Source organism: Hirundo rustica, chromosome 4 (genome assembly GCF_015227805.2).
Source record: "Hirundo rustica isolate bHirRus1 chromosome 4, bHirRus1.pri.v3, whole genome shotgun sequence".
NCBI classification, from domain to species: domain Eukaryota; kingdom Metazoa; phylum Chordata; class Aves; order Passeriformes; family Hirundinidae; genus Hirundo; species Hirundo rustica.
This window is the reverse complement of record NC_053453.1, coordinates 34,530,215-34,551,254: the sequence shown is the minus strand read 5'-3', so window position 1 is coordinate 34,551,254 and position 21,040 is coordinate 34,530,215. Positions and strand designations below refer to the sequence as shown.

The window sequence follows — 21,040 nt, the reverse complement described above, 5'->3', positions numbered from 1 at the left end:
AGTCTTGCCTAAAATGGAACTTACAAAGCACAGTTCTCAGAAATAACGGTTTCAAAGGAAGCTGTGCTGTCCTGGCACGGCGCTGACTGGAGCACCTCTGTTCCTCAGGCAGTGCATGGGGCGCAGTGGCAAGCACCCCAGCTTGCCTTGTGGACCACAGGTGCATTAAGCAAGGGAATATATGACTCAGTCAGCATTTACTGACAGAATTACACATCTGAATTTAGCAGATCTGTGGATTCAGTCAAATCAAATCATGTTGCTCCCGCTTGATCACTCAGTGTCTTTGATCTTCAAATCCTGAGCTGTACTCTGTCTCAGGTTCAGGGAACATCACTAGGCTTCTTTCCTGGCAGCCTGCAGAGCTTGCTAGGATAGGAAATGGGGCTGCTGCTGAGATATTTTCAATTTTTGACTCTTTAAAAGTGACTGAATACCTGAATAAACTCCTGTCTTGAAGGGGTTTTTTTGAATCCTTTTTCTTCCCTTCCTTCTGGTCATATCTCAGTTTGTTTAATTCATTTACAGCTAAATTTCTGGAAGCAGCCATCTCAAAAATGTTCCTCTATCATAGCTATGCAGTAAATGACAATCGAGTATTTCAAACCTTGGGTATCTCAGTCTAATAGTGATTTGGGTATTCAGGCATAGCATCATTGAATTACATTATTCAGAGTCTATTCAGAAGTTATGTCATGTAAGTAAGAAAATATCTTCTGTCAGAAATACCTGACTTCCCCATCTAGCCATCATTCTTTAGCCCAAGTTAGTGCTTCATCTGTTCATTGAAGTGGTAATTGCAACTTCTATATTTTCTCCCAGATTATTTTTCTTATTTTATTTGAAAAAACAGCTTGTTTTTTTTTTTTTTTTTAAAGTCATCAGACAAATTATTCAGTCACAATAAACCCATTATAAAAGAAAAAGGAAAACTGAGTATGTCTTCTTTTGGAAACCACACCAGTTGCCACCATTTTGCCTTGAAAAGACAAAGAATGCAAGGATGTAAAGCCTAGTATCCTCTATGAAATTCCCTCTTCCCTCTACTGCATCCATGAAGAAAGCTAGACACTTCCATTATTTCCCATAAGCCACAATATATGCTTGCTCAGCATGTGTTCACATGGTACCAAGAGCCTACAGTACATTAGAGGATGTTCTGAAGTGGCTTGTGTAACACATACACATTTATCCTGTGCTTAAGTACAAAATTCCGTGTGTTACTGGAAAAGAAAATTTTACTTCTCTAGGATCTGACTTTTTGGGAGTTCCCCTGAGAACTTTCTGACTCTCCATATCAATAAGCACAAAAAATGTCCATGAGACACAACATGGCTTGCTGAAGGCAATGGAAAGAGCAATGAAACCCTAGGGCACTAGGTTGACTTCCAGGGCAGAGATTATTCTGCATTTCTACAGTCAAGGCTCAGTTGACTTAAGACTGCAGTATTCCTGGGTTCGCAGGACACAGGGTGGCCTCGGACAGTGGCACTCACTCTCTCCGATGTGTATGTGCACCTGCTTGGATTTCCCATCCTGTCTGTGACACTGGAAGCTTCTTTTCGACCTGCGAAACCAGATTTCTGAAGTATTCCTACCACATTTCTGTCTGCGATTTCCTGGAAGGGAAAAGGACGAATTCCCATATGGTGGCTAGCACATACACAGAATGCCTGAAACTTGTGGAAGTGCATATTAGTTGCATGGCAAAGAGAGGTGAGGAAGTATGTGCACCCTGGGCGTACTGGCCAGCGTGTGCCAGCATGTCAGCCCTGACACACCACCATGGGCCCCAGGCTCAGCTCTGCTCACACTCTGCAACTTTGTGGCTGCACACGGACCTGTGAACCACAGGTGTAGCTCCGGAGCTGCAGAGCTTGTGTGATGCTTCTAGCATTTACTGTGTCCTACACTGAGTAGACATATGCAATAGATACAACTTGAGGTATATATATATATATATATATACATAATGACTAATTCACATGCATAACCTCATTGATACCAGCATTGAGAAATGAGTAGCCGGAAAAAATACAGGAAATTCAGATCTTCTTTTGTATACAAAATAACACTATTCAGTGTTTATTCTTGTGTTGGATTTGATTTTTTTGGACATTGTTTTAAAAACATCTACTCCATTTAGCATTAGGTAGAGAAGTATGCTTTACTTGTTCTTTCTGTGTATGTTTTCTGTACACATTCTTGTGTACACTGTTCTTTGTACACTTACATGTACTCTTCTGACTGATACACTTTTATTCTGATCTACACTCTGTCTTTCTGACTGGTATGCTGTCTTTCAAACTCAGATACAAAGGATTTCCAGGGATTTGTGATTTTAAGAGAGATAGTAAGATTTTCATAGGGCTATTCTATGTTCATTATAAGTCTTCCCTGCAGAAACGATAAAAAAATAAAACATGTCCTGCTTCCAGAAAATTTTGATTGCTTTCATTGTGTTTTCCTAAAAACATTTATTTCCTTCATATTACTTAAGAGTGTAACTCCCCCATATGGATGAGTCAACAGCTACTACAAATTGCTTAAAAATGAGGAAATTAAGAAATTTCTGTTTGGACTGTGTACTTGCACACTTTGGTAAAAATATTACTGTGTCATGACTGTAAGATCTGGTTGTACATTCTTTATAGGCAGAGCAGATTTCAAAGAGTCTTGTTTTAAGGTTTAGGCAAATATCTACGTGAAAGTGCTAAACTTACAATGTCACACAGTTATGCTGGCTCTTTTCTTCATTTCCCCAAGTAAGTGTGAGAGTATGCATCAGTGATCATCACAAAGATGTGAAGACAACTGTATTCAAAGGTTTGTACTAATGATATGGGTGTGTAGATTTCCAGCGGGTTTTACTGCTGCTATTTACTCTCTGTGTGACGGTGAATCCTCAGAGCTCTGGCAAAGTTTGAAGATATTGCAGAAGTTTACATAAATATCTGCAATTCCTGGTTTCATGGCCCTAAACTGGACAGCTGATATCCATGAAGAGGTTTAGAGCATGGCAGAGAGCCCTGTAGGATACTTAAAATCTGGGAAATTGTGATAGGAACAGAGCTGTTATTTGCAAAATGACATTTTTATCTGGTCTTACTGCTTCTGTACTTTTAAAAGTGACACAAACTCAAGAGACATACTTGCTAGCAGCAAAAACAAGAGTAAGGGTGATGTAAACTAACTCTCATAGAAATCTTTGAGAATACACATAAAATTGAAAGCACAAGAGACCACGCAGGGAACAAGCCTGAGCAAGAGTTACTGCCACTTTTACCAAGGCAGGCTCACCATCAACCAGCAGTTCTTGACTGTAACCTCGCACAGTCCCCACCAATGAAGAAAGTATACATTTCTAACTTAATCCAGACTGCCACATGGAAAAGCCATCTGGTAGGATATTTTGAAGGAAACAGATGGAAAAGGAAGAGATTCCTCTGAATGTAGTATAAGATTTACATTATCCTCCATGAACTTCCCTGTAGTCCCCATGTTTATATAATTTATCACTATTTCCTTAGACAGCTCAGATTAGAAAGCCTGCATGAGCTCATGTTCTTGTTGTTAATTCTGAGTTTGAACCTCCCTACTTTAAAGGGAAATTAGGTACTATAAAAAGAAATCAGAAAAAGGCAACCAGACCTGAGTGAAACCCAGCAGCATGAAGTTCTGGATCATCCCAGGGATTACACTGTTTTACCTCTCCTTCTTTCAGCCTCAGGAAGACACTGTCATGAGCATTTTCTCACAGTGACAAATTTTTTTCTTTGCCATACACCTATAACAGCAAAACTGCAATGGTGGTACTGTAAGCACGAGAGTGGGGCCTATTAAAACCCAGGAAGGGTTAGAGATAAGTTCAGTGATTTCACTGATCATCCTTTTGTCTAAGGATTAAAAAACCAGAAATGTTGTCTGTGTAAAGGTATGGCATATAAATAATTTAAGGTGCTCTTTCACCAGTCAGATGTGGTAACTGGAGAGATCCAAGCAGCCTTCTCTCTCCTTTCATGTATTCTTCTGTGCCTCCTAGCTTTCTGCACAAACACTTCCATTGCTAATGGGAATGTCAAATGGCTTTCTTTTCTGTCTCACTCTCTCTTCCTACAGAGATGCTGCTGAGGCACCACTGCAGCAGTAGTGGCATCCAGCTGGTTGACACATGCTACAGCATCCCTACCAGAATCACTACTTCAGAAAATGGTCAGGAAAATCCATATGGGGAATGCTAGTATTTCAGTTCAAATGCCCACATCATTTTGCCATCAGTTAAATATGTCATTACTTTGTTCTGCTACAAAACAACAGAGTCCAGGTCCCCTCTTTGTCCTCCTACACCCCAGCCCAGCTTCGGTCCCAGGAACTTCCTCCTCTTGCGCATGCAGGGTTGCATGGGGTTATTGTGCAAACAAAACTCTTGCAGGAGTCAGTGCCTGGGGAGCTTGGAAACCTGACAACACTGTAAGGCCATTAGCAGCAATGGTTTCTGCTAGGTAAGCTAGAGCAATCAGTTCTAGACCCCTTCTTTCTGCTGACCTCAGTGGGATTGAGCTCTGATGCGTACCAGAGGAAAGGCAACATCACCAACCCCCCGGGAGTCACTGCCTCCTGGATTTGGTCTCCTCTGCAGCAGGGTTTAGCCTCCCTGTCTCTCAGGTGCCACAGAGGAGATAGCTGGCTTTGTGCCCACTGGCAGATTTACCATCATGTTCTAGTAGGAATCGCCTGATTGTAGCAGTAACATTTGAAGTATATAAGCAAGACATGGAGAGGAAATATCTTCTGTTAGAAGAGCTTGGTGTATTCTGAATTGTGTGGTGTAGTCAGACCATACCTTGTACGTCGCTGGGGACTTAGGCTCTGTTTTTTGCATAAGCTGGCCTAACAAAAGACATTACCTCTCCTTGCAAAACTTAACCTTTCTTGAAAGTACTACTACATTCATCCTGTGTGTTTCCTCCACCATTCAGAGACATTAATATTATTAGCTGTGCCATGGATTCATCATTGCTGCAAGTGTATTGATTTCTTTTGTAGCAATCTGATTCCTGCACATGCTTTGGAGGGTTACATCATTTTTCCCCTTCAACCCATGGCTAGGATGTTTTCTGTTTCGTATGCCACAGCTCCTAATTCAGATTGCAGTTGATATTATGACAACTGTAGACTGTGTAATAATGTATTAGAACCATAAGGTGGAAAAATGAAAGTATTATTCCTCTCTAAAAGCAGACCTCTTTCCAGAAAAGCAGTGGACCTTTTATGCTCTTGACTCAGCAATCATTCATGTACTTGGATGTACAGCAGCACAGCCCATGGACTCTGCCCAGCAGTGATGGACTTGCTCCCATGCCCAGAGGTTTTTCTCTGTTGGTGCACATATAACAAAGTGTTAGAGTTAGGCTCTTGGAGTTCTTGGGTTCACAGGGCAGGCTGGGAGAAGAAAATGGTGTGGATTGTAACTGCAGTGTTTGACTGGTTTCATGACATGTTGTGGCTTGCATTTTTTTCAAACTGGTAAAAAAAAGTATAATAGTACCCAACACAAAAATTTCAATGTGTTAGTCCTTATGACAGTTCCAGTCTAGTTACCAAGTTCAACCTATTATATTTTGTGGATTTAGAGAATCCTTCAGTGCAATGATGCAGAACAACACAGAGTCCCCAGGCAGTGCAAAGGGAGAGCCCCTTTATTGCAAAAACCAGGCTTTTTTAAGCAGTTAGCTGGTTATCAGTTTACATAGTTTTAAGGCACAATAAGCCCAAGTCAACCAACCACCATACACCACGATGCGGACATATGGCAATCACGCAGCACATCTCTCACGTCTCTCTACCCCTATTCCAGCTGAGTCACTCTCCCACAGTTCCCTTCTACTTGGCCTAAGTAACAGCCTGAACCATGATTTTAGAAGAGTAACAAGTCCCTTATTTTATACGGCTTTACCTATATGCAACATTTTGGAAAAGTAGAGAAACGGGTTTTATGCATATGCCCCTTCTTGCTGCAATGCAGTTCTCACCTATCCACATTCAGAACGCAAAGAGATATTTATTACATGCTGGACTCGCACCACAGAAGTGTGTATGCGTGTCCGCATTATCACTGCAAGGTGACCAATGCAGAAAGAGGACAACTCTGAGCAGGCATTGTCCACTGCTTCCTCCTCTCTTTCCTAAGGGCTACCACAAAAATTGTTCTGGTTGTTCTCAGCAAGCCAACAGCTGTCCCCCAGCTCATATGATTGATGCATTTCCCTTCTTTCTTTACAGTAAAAGAGGCCAGCGGAAATACCAAAAAATTATTTCACTTTAAGTAGTCTAAATAATTTAAATTAGGTTTTCTTACCTGAGCAGGCTTCTTTTGAACCACTTGCTGAGGCTGAAAAGCAAAACAAAGGCACAGTGAGAAACAAAATTAAGTGAGAGCATTTAACTGTGACTTTATTAGTGCTAGGAAAAATGTTTTCAGCAATAGAAATAAAACACAGGAAAAGTCCGCAGTCCGAAATGGAGAGATGAACATACCTAGCTCTCACACCCAGCCTCTCCTATACTTATCTACAACTTTGCTTGGAAGTAGTTCATATTGCTGTGGATGAAGAGGAGTATATTAAGTTTGTACAATTAAAACCAAGGTGAAATCTAATTTAGCATGTTATATCTTTCAGCTCTTCCATGGTACTGCTGTCTTAACTTATCAGACCATGAGAGTGACCTGATTTTATAACGAGATTTTGTTGTCTCTGCTGCTGCTCTCTTACGACACTCAGCTGCGAGGAGTATCCTCCTGTGGGGAAGCACCCCCTATTCATCACGAGCAGGGTCAAAGCTCAGACACAGAGGTGAAGGATACATAACCCCATTCCTGAGCCACGGCTTCCCACTCGACCAAAGCCATCCTTGCCAAAATCGAGGAGACTGGGATGGACAGTGGTTCCAGCCCTTTGAAGTTCTGGTTTGAGACCTTCAGCTGCATGAAGGTGATGTGCTGTGCTGACTCTTGCAAGCCTATTGCAGTGATAATGGGGATGCCCATCATTGTCCAGCTTGGGTGTGTCCACCTGCCTATGCAGGACCAGGTGGCACCACCGTGGATTCTCAACAAGTCTCTCTCCTGGCTGGTCCCATCCAGGACTGGGAAACACAGTCCTCACATGAGACAGGAGACCCACCAAGGTGCCAGTGTGCTCCACCCCCACTTGGGAGGAGTACCAATTAAGGAACAAATACAGACGTGCTTAAAATACACCAGCACTGCCCAGATGATGGGATGACCCTTGTGGGGCTAGGAGCAGCACAGAACAATAAGACCATAGATAAAGGATGAGATCCTGACACAGAAAGGACAAAAAGGCTTTTCTTACTTCAGTGAGACAAAGTTGCTGCCTGCCCCCCTCCCCCGGACATTCTGTTTTAAAAGTCTATGAATCACACACAATGATTTTCTTCCTGTTCTTCCTTCCTGCTTTTTCCTAATCCCAGCCATAATTTTAGTGCCTTGCTTGGGCAGAAGCCAACATGCCACCCCTCTGCATGGCCAAAAACCTAATTGTCATGACAGTGTAGTAGGAAATAACTGGAATATTTCTGAATAAGCGGTTTAGTGTAATTGGCCTTTTCACAGCAATATTTCAGTGGGAAGGATCAATGAAAATGTAAATTAAATGCAACTGATTAAATTCAGGCTGCCCACCACAAATATCCCGTTTTAACAAGAGATGCCTTGTTTATTTTCTGTCCTTTTCTAACCCAGTGGAATCCTACTGCTCTTTTATTTTTGTATATAACAGGCTCCAAGTTCCGCTCTCAAATAAATATGAGAGGAAAAAAAACCTATGTGATGACTGCGTCTGTCTTTAAACTTCAGGGTGCACCCTTTCCTTTTCCATTGAATTCCTTTGCAATGGAGAAGCTATTATCAAGGCACACTGATTTTACTGATGCCTTCTCCAGGTGGACTGCAGCCCCTGAACTCATTAATGGATATTTGCTGCCCTTGGACAAAGGAATTATTTGTTTTAAAGGAATCTCTCATAATTACAGAAGTCATTGAGCTCCTCTGTAATCTGCCTACAGTGTTTTTTCCACTTTCTTTTCTTTCTTTTTGCCTGTTGATTACACCTGTACATGTGTCTACTCCCAAACGACATGAAATCCACAGACATTTTTAGAGGCTGACTGTTTTCTCCAGCTCAGAAATCTCCATATGTTTTTGGCCATGCACTCTATATTCATGTGACTCTCACTCACTGTAGCTCAATGAAATCTTCTGAAAGAGCTGCCAACTCACCATATTTTCCATGAATTAGGTCCTGACACTTCAATGAGAGGAAAGACAATGTCTGAAACAAGGCCAGCTCTGGCTTTCTGCCTAGTATGTGTCACAGTAATTCCACCAGCTGCCCTTCTACACAGCAGTTCATACTTTTCAGACCACCAAAAAGCCCCTTGAATACTTTCAGTGATAGCTGGGGCTTGAGCTGCCAGCATGTTTTCCCAGCCTCTGGCACCCAGTGGCTTTGGACTGGACCTTGAAAGTTTTTTTGCATGTGTTTGTTTTGTTTTGTTATTTTTATGAATGGCTTCCACAGGGGACTCTGACTCAAGCACAACCCTATCCAGCCATTCATAAAGAGCAGAGGGAAAATATTGTACTTTGCCCAGTTGGAAACTGTCTCTGATACTGACCAAGGCTTTCAAGAATTTTAGTCACTCAAGACCTTTGCTATCGTAGCGCTTCATGTCGAGAGTTCCTCGGCAGTGCTTGCTTACTGCCGGCTAGGTTTCCACTGGGCTTGGGATCTGGAGCTCAGCATATGTTATGCTTGCTCCCTTAAATGGAAGAAGTTCAGCTATGCAAGTCCAGATGCAGGGCTCAGTCCCTCAGCCAATATTAGTGGCACACCCCACTGACACGCTGGGAGCCGTGCCCACTCATGTCACATTGAGGGCTCCAGCTTGTGGCAGCTGAATCACTGCAAGCGCCAGCTTTCAAAGGCATTGCTTTTCCTGCTTCAGCCTGGCTGAGTGGGAAAGGTGGCTGGACGTATAAATCCAGTAAGGTCCAGTCCTGTGAGGACTACTGCCTGCTCATTTAGGTCACCCTGACCAGAAGAACTGAGGTGCTCAGGAATAACGAGACATTTCCCAAGCATCCCTTTAATTTCTTTAACTGTTGTGGATGTGATGCCTTTTAACCATTTTGACACACTGTAGATATTAATGCTTCAACTTACTAAAGTTTGTGTTTACTGAGTTAAAAGATCTTTTCAGGGGTTTGAAAGTGACACCTCTGATTCAAAAGTATTGGATCTGCATGTTCAATTAAGTGGAAAGAAAGACAATCTGCCTTGGTTATGGAAAAGACTGGAACTATAAGATAGCCATGGACAAGAGACTTTAAATAGGTGCTCTGGAGCAAAATAAAGAAGTAAGCAAGAAAAGAGAGCTCTGAACTATTACATATTGTCCCTGCAGAGTAGATGGCAGAACTACTCCGTCAGAGGTTCTCTCACTTTTTAGCCATCCTAAGAGGAAATCTGTGCAATACAGGACTTTCACATTTCACTTTTATCCTAAGTTTGCAAAACAGCTATTGTACAGTGCATGTACATCAGCTGATGTTCTACAGACTTGAAAGCAAACTTCAGGGGTTTTTACATCATATGCAAGTACAAGTCAACACTAGGTATCTTTTTTAAATATGTATGAGGCAGGAAGAACAAGAGAATGTTGGAAAAATCCTATGACCCGGTCATTTAAATCTCTATCAAACAACAACAAATCCAAAATGCATCAGTATTTCTTTTGCCATGCTTAAAATATTAAGTATGTGAGCTACGGCAAAAGATAATAATGTAAAACTTGAGGATAATATTCCTAACTTTGAACAGGAAAAACCCCACAAAATGCCTGAAAAAGAGAATACACAAAATTTTGATGGTTTTATCTTTGCTGTAACTTTTTAATTTTAAAAGCCCAGCTGTTTATCTTCTACACTTCTTCCACTTTCCTCTGTTACACATCCCTCATTTTTTTTTTTTTAAATTTCCATATTCTGTTACTTTACTTTATGTCAATATCACACATATATCCTTACAGCTAAAACAATTTCTTTGCTTTCTGAGAACAAAAGAGCAGCCTCATGTGATGAGCTTATATTCATCTTGTACCAGAAGTCTAAACTTGTATCAAATTCAATTTGTCATGCTTCTCATTCACAGAAGTCCTTCCTACCCTGTGACTTTTCCTAATGTTATAAAGTTAAAGAAGGAAAATGGAAGGCTAAGAGTAAATCTCTATCAACTAGTACGAGCAATGCTGGAATACATTTTTAGTGATCAGAAATAAGAGCATTGGTTTGAATGTAAATCATCCCCTGACTGCTATTCCTGAAGCTCCAAGGGTAAGCTGCACACACACAGTGCTCTCAGATTTTCTGTTTGTGTCTTTCTCTTCAAACCGAGTATTATGAAGATGTCTGATTGATGCTTCTTGGCAACAGTGACTGTTTTTTTCCAACAGCTTGACACAGATAAGAGATTTGCATGGAGGTAGCTCTGCTGGGGGGACTAAACGGCCATGATGGAAACTAATACCCAGTTAGGATGACACTTACAGTGCTGACAGCTCAGTGTTGTGCGGAGATCATTAAAATAATTTCACAGGTCATCCAAACACTTGTAGGTCTAAATTAAAAGATGAGTAAAACCATATTTAATCTTTTTATCCACATACCCTTGAAAAATCGGGAAGTTAATATTATACCAGTTGAAACCAATATAATCCAAAACAAATCATGTCTTACAAGCAGTTCTGTATGACAGCAGAGTAACTACCATTCTGCCCTACAGCTTTAATTGGTTTAAGTCCTGCTTTTCCCTCCCTCTTCCAGAGTGATACAGAGCTGGGACCAGGGGCTCACATAGCCTGCCAGGAAACCCTCAACTTCCAGCAAAAGCCACTTGCAGCTTCCTGATCATCAGCAGAAATCTTCCTGAAACTGCATGGGATGATGTCTGCCTTTCACTCCCCAGGTCCAGGTATGCTCATGGCTTGCTTTAGTAATAATCTCCCTTTTGAGGCAGTAGCAGAACTGCCCTTTTATCCCTTCAGTAGTGAGGGGACTTGTGTTTTGGAAGCACAGGTCATGAATTCTCCTGCCTCCGTCACATGTTTGCAGTCAACTGGCAACTGTAGTGTCTGTGTACGCACACTGCTGTGGGTCATTAGAATCTAACAGCAAAACCATCTGGCCCTTAGAGTTCAAAGGAGATTTCACAGTTCTCCGTGCAGTCTCATAAATGAGGCTAATCGTAATCTGTAGAGAATTCTGGCAAAATCTGTGAAACTATTCTTTATTTGCCATCCTACTTGGCACTCCTCTGAGTTTTTAATACAAAGTCAAATAATTGCAAAAATATTCATTAGCTTTTAAACTGACCTTCCCTGACCGATGCTGGAAAAGTCTGCAACATATGAGAAGCTGCACCAGTTAGTCAATGAGTATTTCTATTCCACTTGTTGGGGAGAGCAGAGAACATCAGTGTTTTCCAAGTACACAGAGTGACTTCTAATAGTTATGTGACTGGCATAAAAAATTTATATTTGGCAAATTCAAAGCACACTGCTTCAAATTACTCTTTTGGTAGTCTTAAAATTCAGGCAGTGGCACATATATCCAGTTAGATATGTATAGATCCAATGGAAGTCAGGAAACTGACATAATCAGGGTTAGGATTTCACATATTTTGTTTACAGAAAGCTACCTTCACTACAAAATATCTGTAAGCTGCCTCATTTGGAATGGTTTTATGTTCTGAGAGGAATACAACAGTGAAAGAAATATATTTAAAAATCCAATTCTGTTTTCTTTTATGCTCATATAATCCATTATTTCTCAGTTGCTTTGACCCAACCTTAATCCCATCATTACAGATTTTGACAAGTACAAATTTAACCGTTAGAAGAGGAAGGGAAAACCCATCATTTTTATTAATCTGCTAGCTGAACTGTTAATTCAAGCACAACAATATTCCAGTGAGTTTATCAAGGATATAATCAAAATTCAAAACACAGTAGCTGTTAGTTCAGTGTTCTTCATAGATGTTATTAATTTTTATAATGTTTCAGCCAGCATTGGTTACATTTCCATAAAATATTTAGGGCAGTGCAGCTTATGAAATATCCATTTAATGGGACTCGTATCTGTGTTTCAATACAATAAGCAAAATTTAAATTGGTGTTCTCATCTAAAATCGATACAGCTTGTCAGCAGAAGGTTCTGCTGTTGCTGACTGTTCATCTTCAGAGTCACTGCTGCCCTGTGGGGTTTCCCTGTTACTCCATTATCATCTGTCACACACTTGATAAGCTTTGCTGATGCATTTTGCTTAAGTTTAGTTTGGCACCCTGTGCATTTTGCTGCTAAAATATTAAGAAGTATTTTCTGTCTTTCAGAATAATTCTAGCACACAGCTCAGCATTGAGGTTTCCTATACACTTAAGGAAACATGAGCTGGCTCTTTTGTCTGGCAAACATCATATGTGTCTGTCTATTTATAACTCCCTACACAGACAGACTATTGAGAAAGCCAGAGGGGAGGTTTCAGTCATTCTTAGCTATAGCACAAAGAAAAAGCTTATATTTTAGTAGACAGAAATATAAATTTTAAGTTATTTGCAAAGAAACCAAGTCCTCATTATTCAGGGATAAACTGATCAGAATCTACTCAGCTTTATACCTTGCAGACCTGTCCAGACAAATAACTATTGTGCAACTGTTTATCTCCAGACTATCTTGTCTGTTTGGATACAGCAACTCCTGTGTTCACCATGCATTTCTCTTGGCCCATGTGGAAGTGATTTTTGGTCACTGCCAAACAGGCTAGATTTGAATTGATGACCCAGAGGTGGAAAGCACTGTATCACATTACAATCTGGTTCCAACTTCGGTTTTAGAGCCTTCTCTCTCTTCTTGCTCAGGCACCACCTGCCATATGGACTGAAAACCCGGGGCAGTTTCTGCTGCAGAGGTCATTCCCACTGGAAACACTGTATGGAGCTGATCAGAGCTGCAGGACTGTCAGCAGTGAACTCATCTCTGGACCTGACTGCCAGGAGCTCCTGAATACTCTTGACCTTTGCATTGATCTCCAGTGAAGTTACAGAGTAAATAGCATAGGGAAGCCTCAAACCAGCCAACCTGCTGCAAAATCCACTGCTGTTTGGAAAGTGAACTCTGCACTTCAGTGGTTTTGCTGAAAATGTAATTGTTGTCAGGGAACATTTCCCTTTTTGGTTTCTGATGTTCACTCTTCTCAATTTTTAGGTCACAAAGACATCAACTCATTCAGTAACAGCGTCCTCCTGTCATTTAGAAACCTGAAATACATGCAGCCCATTTTCCACAAGGTAGGCTTAGACACAAAAAAATCAAATTAATTTCCACGCCTATGAAAGCTTCTGCCAACAACAGGTCCAAGCCTAGAAACAGGAACGAACCAAGAACTGCAGTGGCAGAGATTGAAAATAAAGGTAAGCTGCTCTGCTGGGCAGACCTGGGACTACAGCAGTGTCCCAATAGTATCAGGTGGTAACTCTGTCCCTGGCTCTACACTTCCACCACAGTGATGATGCAATGGCCACACCACATCCCGGACCAGTACTTCTTTTCAAGAAGGAAAATACTGATGAAAATAGAGTATGCACTTCCCTTCTCCCTCAGGCACCTTCCACCACTCCAGAAAGGCAGCCATTCAAGCTACCTTGAAAGTTGTGAGATTTGAGCCAAGTAGTCTGTGACCTCCCTTGGGTACTTCCCAGTGGCAGTCTGTGGCATGTCTCTTCAGTTTAGCATTGCATACTACAGGAGCTGCTGCCTCCAGAGATTTGTGTTTGCTTTAGTGAGACATCTCAGCCAGAGCAGCACAGCATCAGAGAGGGCACTGTGGGAAGGCAGGTGCAGGAGACTGGGATCAGCCTAGAAAACCTGCAGACTTCACCAACAGGAGAAAACAATCCAGTCCAGAACCTCTGACTGGCTTGTATCTATACCACCTTTTTTCCAGACTGCCTAGAAGGAAGAGTCCTGGATTGTGCTACTTCCTTAACCACATCTATTATGTGGCAGAGGACAAGACGGTGAAGGAAATCAAGCTCCCAGCTGCACAGCACAGACAACTGCAGGGCAGTGCTTGAGGTTGCCAGCGTACAGGCACTGCTCAGCTCACTGAGCACAGACACAGCACTAGCTACTGTTAGGAAGAGCTATCTGCCCCCTCATCTGCACAAACTGGGATAAAGATGCAAGAGATCTTAGGCAGCCATTTCTGGACAGCCATTTCTATTCCCTCAGGGATATAAAGCATCTTGTACAGAACTTATGTGGTCATCCCCAGGCACAGCCCTCAGCTCCTGCAGGAGCTTCCCCTTCCCATTCAACCCATTGCCTCCCTGACCTCCCATTGCCCTCTGACGGCTGGGTAGGGTTTTCCTCCAAAGAAAAAGCACACAGGGCAAGGAAGGAAAATCGCCTGTGCCTGGTTGATTTTCTGCAGCTGAGGATCTGACCTGAGGCATTTCTCTTGAACTTCTTTGTCTGAACAGATCCATTGGTAGCCACATGGTTGGCTGGGGATGTTTTTGTATGTCTGGGATACACAGATGTCTGATAGCTGTCTGTCTATCGAATAGATTTGGTAATTATTACTGTCTCCGGGACACTGATGCTGCTAAAAGTGTCTGTCGGAGTCTAAGCAGAGACTGCTGATATTCTGGCATAATTTTATAAAGAAGACAGTATCCGAAATAGAAATACATTTTCCACGTACTTGAAATATACCAGGGGTTTGGTGGAGAGTTGTTGCAATTAATCCACTTCCTGGCTTGATATATTTTGGGATCATTTTAGTGTGTGGTATTTTACATACTGAACTCAGTTTATATTCTTATTTTTAAATGGAAATTACCTTCATTATGTCCAAAGGCATAATTTCTATGTCCTTCTTGCATAGCAGAAGAAACTCCCACCATTCCATTGCATTTCTGGTGTGATTTTATTCATTAACAGCAATTTCATCAGATGCACCATTGTGAAATCCATGCAACACAGTAATGTATTTTAAAACATAGTAGCAAACTTTTTTTTTTCAAATCTAGCTAGATAAAAGAATTTATAAATCATTTAAAAAAATATTGCAAACTCAACATTATCCTATTGTCAATATCCTATTGTCAGCCTCTCAACAGCAGAAGAAATATGAATAGTGTTTGAGTACATATGCTTCCCTTGGTCTGAAAGAGAGTGAAGAAAGAAGAAGAGAGGGAGGAAGAAAGAGATTCTGCTCATTGTAATCCTGGAGTAATTTTGGAGTTGTTCTATTCACATCCCTGAACAGACTCTGAATTTAACCCAGAGAGAAGAATTTGGACTGTAATTTTACAGGACAATTACCTGACTGTCTAGCCATAGTTATTTAATAGCCTTTTGGAAGCTACATGTGACCTAAAGATCCTATTTGTTGCTTGGATCTAACTATGTGAACATCAAAGGTATGTGTGTAAGGTATGCACGCAAATCCCCTGCAGATTTTTTCATAATAGTACTGAAACCTGACACCACATCAAGAATGCAGCGCCTGGAGCACCCTACTACAGCCCCATTCCCTTGTAAAGCTTAACGTGGTTTCCTTGCTCACAGAGCTCCATCCGCCACTTGGAAAGTAGCCCGCTTTCACATGTTAGGGCTGCTAGGGAGGGCTTGTGAACATTTCAGCAAATGCAGGTCACTTCAGAGAATAGCACTGATGGATATTGATTCTCAGTTTCTGAAAACTCTCCCACAATTTGTTGCTTCTGTTGCTGAAGTAACAAAACCTAATTTTTCATGCTGCAAAAAAACAGAGCTAAATTCCCTCCTCGGCTAAATTCTGCCCTTACTTCCAGTGTTTACCGAAAGAGCTAAATGCCTCCATCTTCCAATTAGTTACATTTTATTGTGCTTGGAACCTCTGTGGTTTGGGACATGCCAAAAACATAGCAGTTGGTAGTATCTGTGGCTAGGTGGTCCTGGCAGCAGAGGTGAAAGCAGCTTGCTGGATGGAAGAAGAAGGAGAGCTGGCCTCCAAATGCTGCTGTAGTTGGCACAGAGAGGCATACCCTTTCTGGGAATTAGGTGTGCTGGGTAGATAGGAGCTTGTTTTGCAGCTGAACATAATCCACCTTGGTGAGATCGGGTATTGTATCAGATCTAGATCACTTACCAGCAGCTGAAAGATCATTCTAGCATTGGCAGCTATGTGGCCAAGGATACTCTGATACTCTAGATATTGACAGGTAAGGGTGATGGTGTGGAGCAAGGTCCTTCTATTGGTGGTCAGCAGGCTGCTCACAGGCATCCAAGTATCCTCACATTTCATGGCTGTGTCTGCCCCATCACAAGCAAGAATTTCTCTTGCGAAAGGACCTTGGGAATGTGACAGTGTGCCAGAGGTTGCTGTGAGCCCACCGCGCTCCCAGGCCATCACCATGATCAGCAAAGAGGTCACCAGCAAAGGAAGGACAACAATTGGAGGAGGGGTGAGGAAACAATGGTATTGTTTGTGCCATCATGTGTACACCTAGGAGCTTCTGGAAATCTTTGGCTAGTAGGGAATAGTGCTGGGAAGTTTTGGCTGGGTTGCATAGTGGGAAAGATGCAAAGGGATGGAATGAAGTAATGAAAAGGGGCAAGGAGAGATGGCAGGAAACAGTGGGACCAAGCACATACCCCCTTCTCTGCTTACACACAAATGGGAACAAGGTCTCTGCACTGCCATTTATGTGCAAGGAACTGAGAGGAAAAACAGTAACACGTTGCTCATATTTCTTTTTGTCCACCAAGCTCACTAGATGGCTGTATTGTTGTCATACTTTCAGATTCTTCTGTGCTCTGAAAGTGTGTGCATTACTGACATATTTTGAGGGTTTTGTGGTGTTTTTAAAGAGAGCAATTGGGAAGTTTGGTTAGAATCTTTTTAGATACCAGTGGGTTTTTCAGATTTTAGGATCAGATGCATTTTTGTAGGCTTTATGGGAGTGCTTTGTCTTCTCAGGCCACAAAAATGGTCAACAGAAATGCAAAGGCTTTGGGACTGTACTGCCCTGGAGAGCAGAGCAGTCCACTCCACCCGTAAGGCCGATGACAGAAGGATCCACTGGAGGATGTGCTCTTCCTGAAGAACTCCAGCCATCTCTCAGCACAGCAATCTGTGCAGGAGAGGGCCTGCTTCAGCTTTTTGGCTGGAGGCACTGGAAACAGGACAGCCAGGATATTCAAGCGCTTAGAAAGGATGGGAGACAGTGACAGGATAAGGAGTTCCTCATGCCACTTTGCCTTTCATCACTTCTCAGGAACGTCTCTTCGGGGCTAATTTGGATGCATTTACATAATAAATGTGTGGCCTTTTCAGCCACATCCTTTCACTTTAATTTCTGCCTGCCCTTGCTGACACGTGCCCTTGGCAATTTGTGGTTATTTTCCTCATTCTGCACTCTGGAATTGTCCTCTATTGCAGATTTTTCTTTCATAGTTAAGCAAATACATAGCTCATGGAAGTGATTTAGTCTAGCTCTATTTTACTTAGCAAATACTACAGAGAAAGTAGTACGTAATTTTACAAACTGGACTTTGGCTAGTACACTGGGTTCAAAACCTCAGTGCCTTGGGAACTCTGATAACCACAAGTGGTCAGGGCGTTGATTTTACATCTCATCTGAAAAGCAATACCTCCAACAGCAACTTTCTTGAGTAGCATGCAAAATCATTCTTTCTAAGTGAATCAGAAACTAAAGAGCCTCCCAGCACAGCAGCTAAGGATCTCTGGGGGTATTTACTTTGCTTCCCAGTTAGCCTGTATAACCTGATAGCTCAGAGGACACATACATCCCCATTCACATCCCTGGTGTACAGAGAAAACAGCACACTGCTTCTGTTCTGCAAGAACATCCACACAGGAGTTCCAGAGAAATCAAGCAGTTAAGTTACAAACAAGAAAAACAGAAGTTGACACAAAATCCACCAAGATCAGATACACAAAACTAGAAATCTCAATTTTGTTTGAACAGTCTTAGAGAAGTGGACCAAGCTTAAATGCATTGGGCTGGTAGTATGACCAGCTCCATGCACGGGAGCGTAGGGCTGTGGCAGCAGAAGAAAATAAATCTTGGAGGTTCTACAATGTGAGCCAATATATATGTCTTTCAGCTATAAAGTTATATATAGTGTAGGAATATGCTGCAGTGCATGTTCAGCATCAATTTAAAATCACTTATTAGTTTTTGCTTTAGGTAGGTGCTGGTTTTGAACACACGTAAGGAAACAACATTACGTACATAAGATCATTTTAAATGGATTTCACTTAAATGAGATACAAATGACACTACATGAAGTGCAGACCAGCAAACCTAATAGATTGTCTCCCTTATATGAAATCAGAAACCAAATTGTGAGTTTTGACTGACAGTAATAGATTATCCTATAATCAAAGAAAAATCTAGTTAGCAGAAACACAGGCATTGCTCCTGATCTCATGTTAGAAGCTTGACTAAATGTCTGTCTGGCTTGCTGGACATATAGAAGTATTAAGTTAATTCAACACCCAGCTATTTTTTTACTTCCTTAATAATACTAATGCTATGAATGATTACATATTATTTCCTTATGCCCTTAAAAGCAATTGAATTTAAACATTTTCTCCTATTTCCATTCTGCTGCTGCCTCTTCTGTAAAAAGGGGATTTCTGCATCTTAACCACACCCAGCGCCTACAGCATTAGGAAAAAAACCAGCAACAAATATACAAAATCCAAGCCTTCTTTTGCTTGTTCTTTTATTTAGCTTACTATGCTCTCATTGTTTTACTTTAATGGCTGGTGCTTGATACCATAATCATTTTCCTCAGTCAGTTCATAATATCAATTCCCCTGTAGATCAGAAACAATACCTCAGGAAATACCACCTGCTATTCAGGGATATTGCAGGAAATTTGCATTTCCACTTTGTAAAGTGTTATTATTTAGGACTGACAACCTAGTATTTATTTCATTATGCCAAAGTCCTTGCATCCCTGAAAGCAAGAGAGAGAACGGGTGTCCTGGCTGGCCTCCCACTAGCTTTTCATGGTCATTAACAATCAAGAGTGAGAAGACAAACACCTCTCTGCTGAAAGATGTGTGGCCCACGGGCAGCTCTCCCGTCACCTCCTCTGGAGTCTGAGAGCAATTCAGCTATTCCATCAGTCTAGCCCTGCTTTGCCAGCCCTCCTTTGTAGTGGGACTGCTGCCTGGGTGCATCTTTCCCTCCTCTACAAACAGCACTGAAGAATGGGGTGGTAGATGCAGGCAGCGGATTTATTCCTCCAAAGGAATACAGGATGAGCATGGTTTCTGCAGGGAGTTTGATGTCTTCCATCTACCCTTTTATTCACTGGGTGTGAGAATGTGGTATTTTGGGACCATCAGCAGGGGAAGGAAAGGCCACCAGTTAAATGTCACATTTACAACTGCTGTAGCAAATATCTCCCAAAAAACTCCAGCCTTTCAGCACCTTTTCCCCCAGACGGGCAGTTTGAGGTGATCACCAACACAAACCCCAGCAATTTAATTCCCTTAGCATTCTCAGCACAGCCATGAGGTTGGGCACGAAGGAGGAGACCTGTTAGAGGGAAGCTGTAATCCTACACGTTTCTGATGCATTTCTACACAATATGGAGTACATTCAGCTTTAGTAGCATACTTCACACCACATCAAACTCACGTTTGGGCTGTTTTCTCCTCCCAAGCTTACACTGGTGGGGAAGAGCCATGCCTGGCAGAGCATAGCAGCACCTGCTTTGAGGAGCCACAACTGGGGTAGTGAGCGGTGAGGCTGCACATTACATCCCCTCACACGTGTCAGGAAGCATGTGCTGCTTGAAATGATGGTGGCAGAGGCGTATTCACAACTGCCCATCACTTCTCCCAAGGCAACTGCTCCACCATGCAGAAACACACGTAACAGTGAGCATGAGGCAATGGCAGAAATAACCCGAAAAACGGCTTTATTTGTGGAGGTCTGTCCAAATCCTACTCCATGGTTCAGAAGGAAGCGTGACTGTGGGAACTTTCTTGCACAGTTTGCTTCTTCTCAGCTGACCAAATATATCCCAGAAAATTCACTTCTAGGAGGAATGCCTTGAAGCAATTTTTTGTATGATGAGTGTTTCATGACATATCTCTATTTCAAGCAGCAGCTGCAGACTGCTGAGGGAGGGCAGTGAGTATTACCGGCTGGTTGCAAGGAAACTTTCTTTTTGACCGTTTGCATAGAAGGACACAGATGAGGTGCAGAATAGGCAGGAGTGCACTTAACACCAGCTTCCCTGAGTCAACCGACCAGCCCCACTCATTCTGGGGAGCTGCACTGCTACCCTGCAAGCTACCCTGCTGCTCTGGAGCTTGGTGTTACACAGTGCCAGGGGTAATCCAGGCTACTCTGTCATGGTGCAGAGACAAGGCTGAAAGCTACCACTACACCGGCAAGTCCAAGCTGCCAATGTGGCAATGGCACAAGCACCTCCAAAGCTTTCCAAACTTGCATGAGAATGATTTGCTCCTCTTGCCCAAGAAGAGAAAAATGTAAAGAGGCATAAAGTTACCATTTCCTTTTCCAGATATGAGGGTTATCACAAACAAGCTGAGAAGTCCCCCCTCCAAATGCCCTTGCATTTGGATTCAGCAGCCAGTATCAGTGGCGAGGTCTTGCTGGCAGAAGTGAGTTGTGAGCTGGCACTGACTCAGAGATTGTTTGTACAAGGGCTGTCTTTTAAAACTTGGTACTGATAAAACTTATGACTGTGTTGAGAGATGCTCATAAAACACTGAGTCACCTCTTATTCAATTAAGGAAGCTCTCACTGAACTTTCAAGGAGGTCTGAGTGGGTTACTCCCCTTTATGCTGTGCTGGACTCAGAAATACCAATCTGCATGACACTGTGGATGACCTGGGCTGC

General features: G+C 42.2%; 1 protein-coding gene across 3 annotated transcripts in view; it reads right to left on the bottom strand.

Moving 5' to 3' along the window:
- HMGA2 (high mobility group AT-hook 2) overlaps positions 1–21,040 on the bottom strand; it is a 113,016-nt gene that overhangs the window by 16,895 nt on the left and 75,081 nt on the right. For 2 of the 3 annotated variants that reach the window (XM_040063488.1, XM_040063490.1), the window contains 2 exons: positions 6,359–6,391; positions 916–1,619 (listed from right to left, as the gene is read on the bottom strand). In XM_040063488.1, the coding sequence (XP_039919422.1) occupies positions 1,401–1,619; positions 6,359–6,391 (252 nt within the window). In that variant the 3' untranslated portion in view covers positions 916–1,400. Of the gene's footprint in view, positions 1–915; positions 1,620–6,358; positions 6,392–21,040 lie in introns of those variants that run through there. The other variant, XM_040063491.2, reaches the window with a different exon arrangement.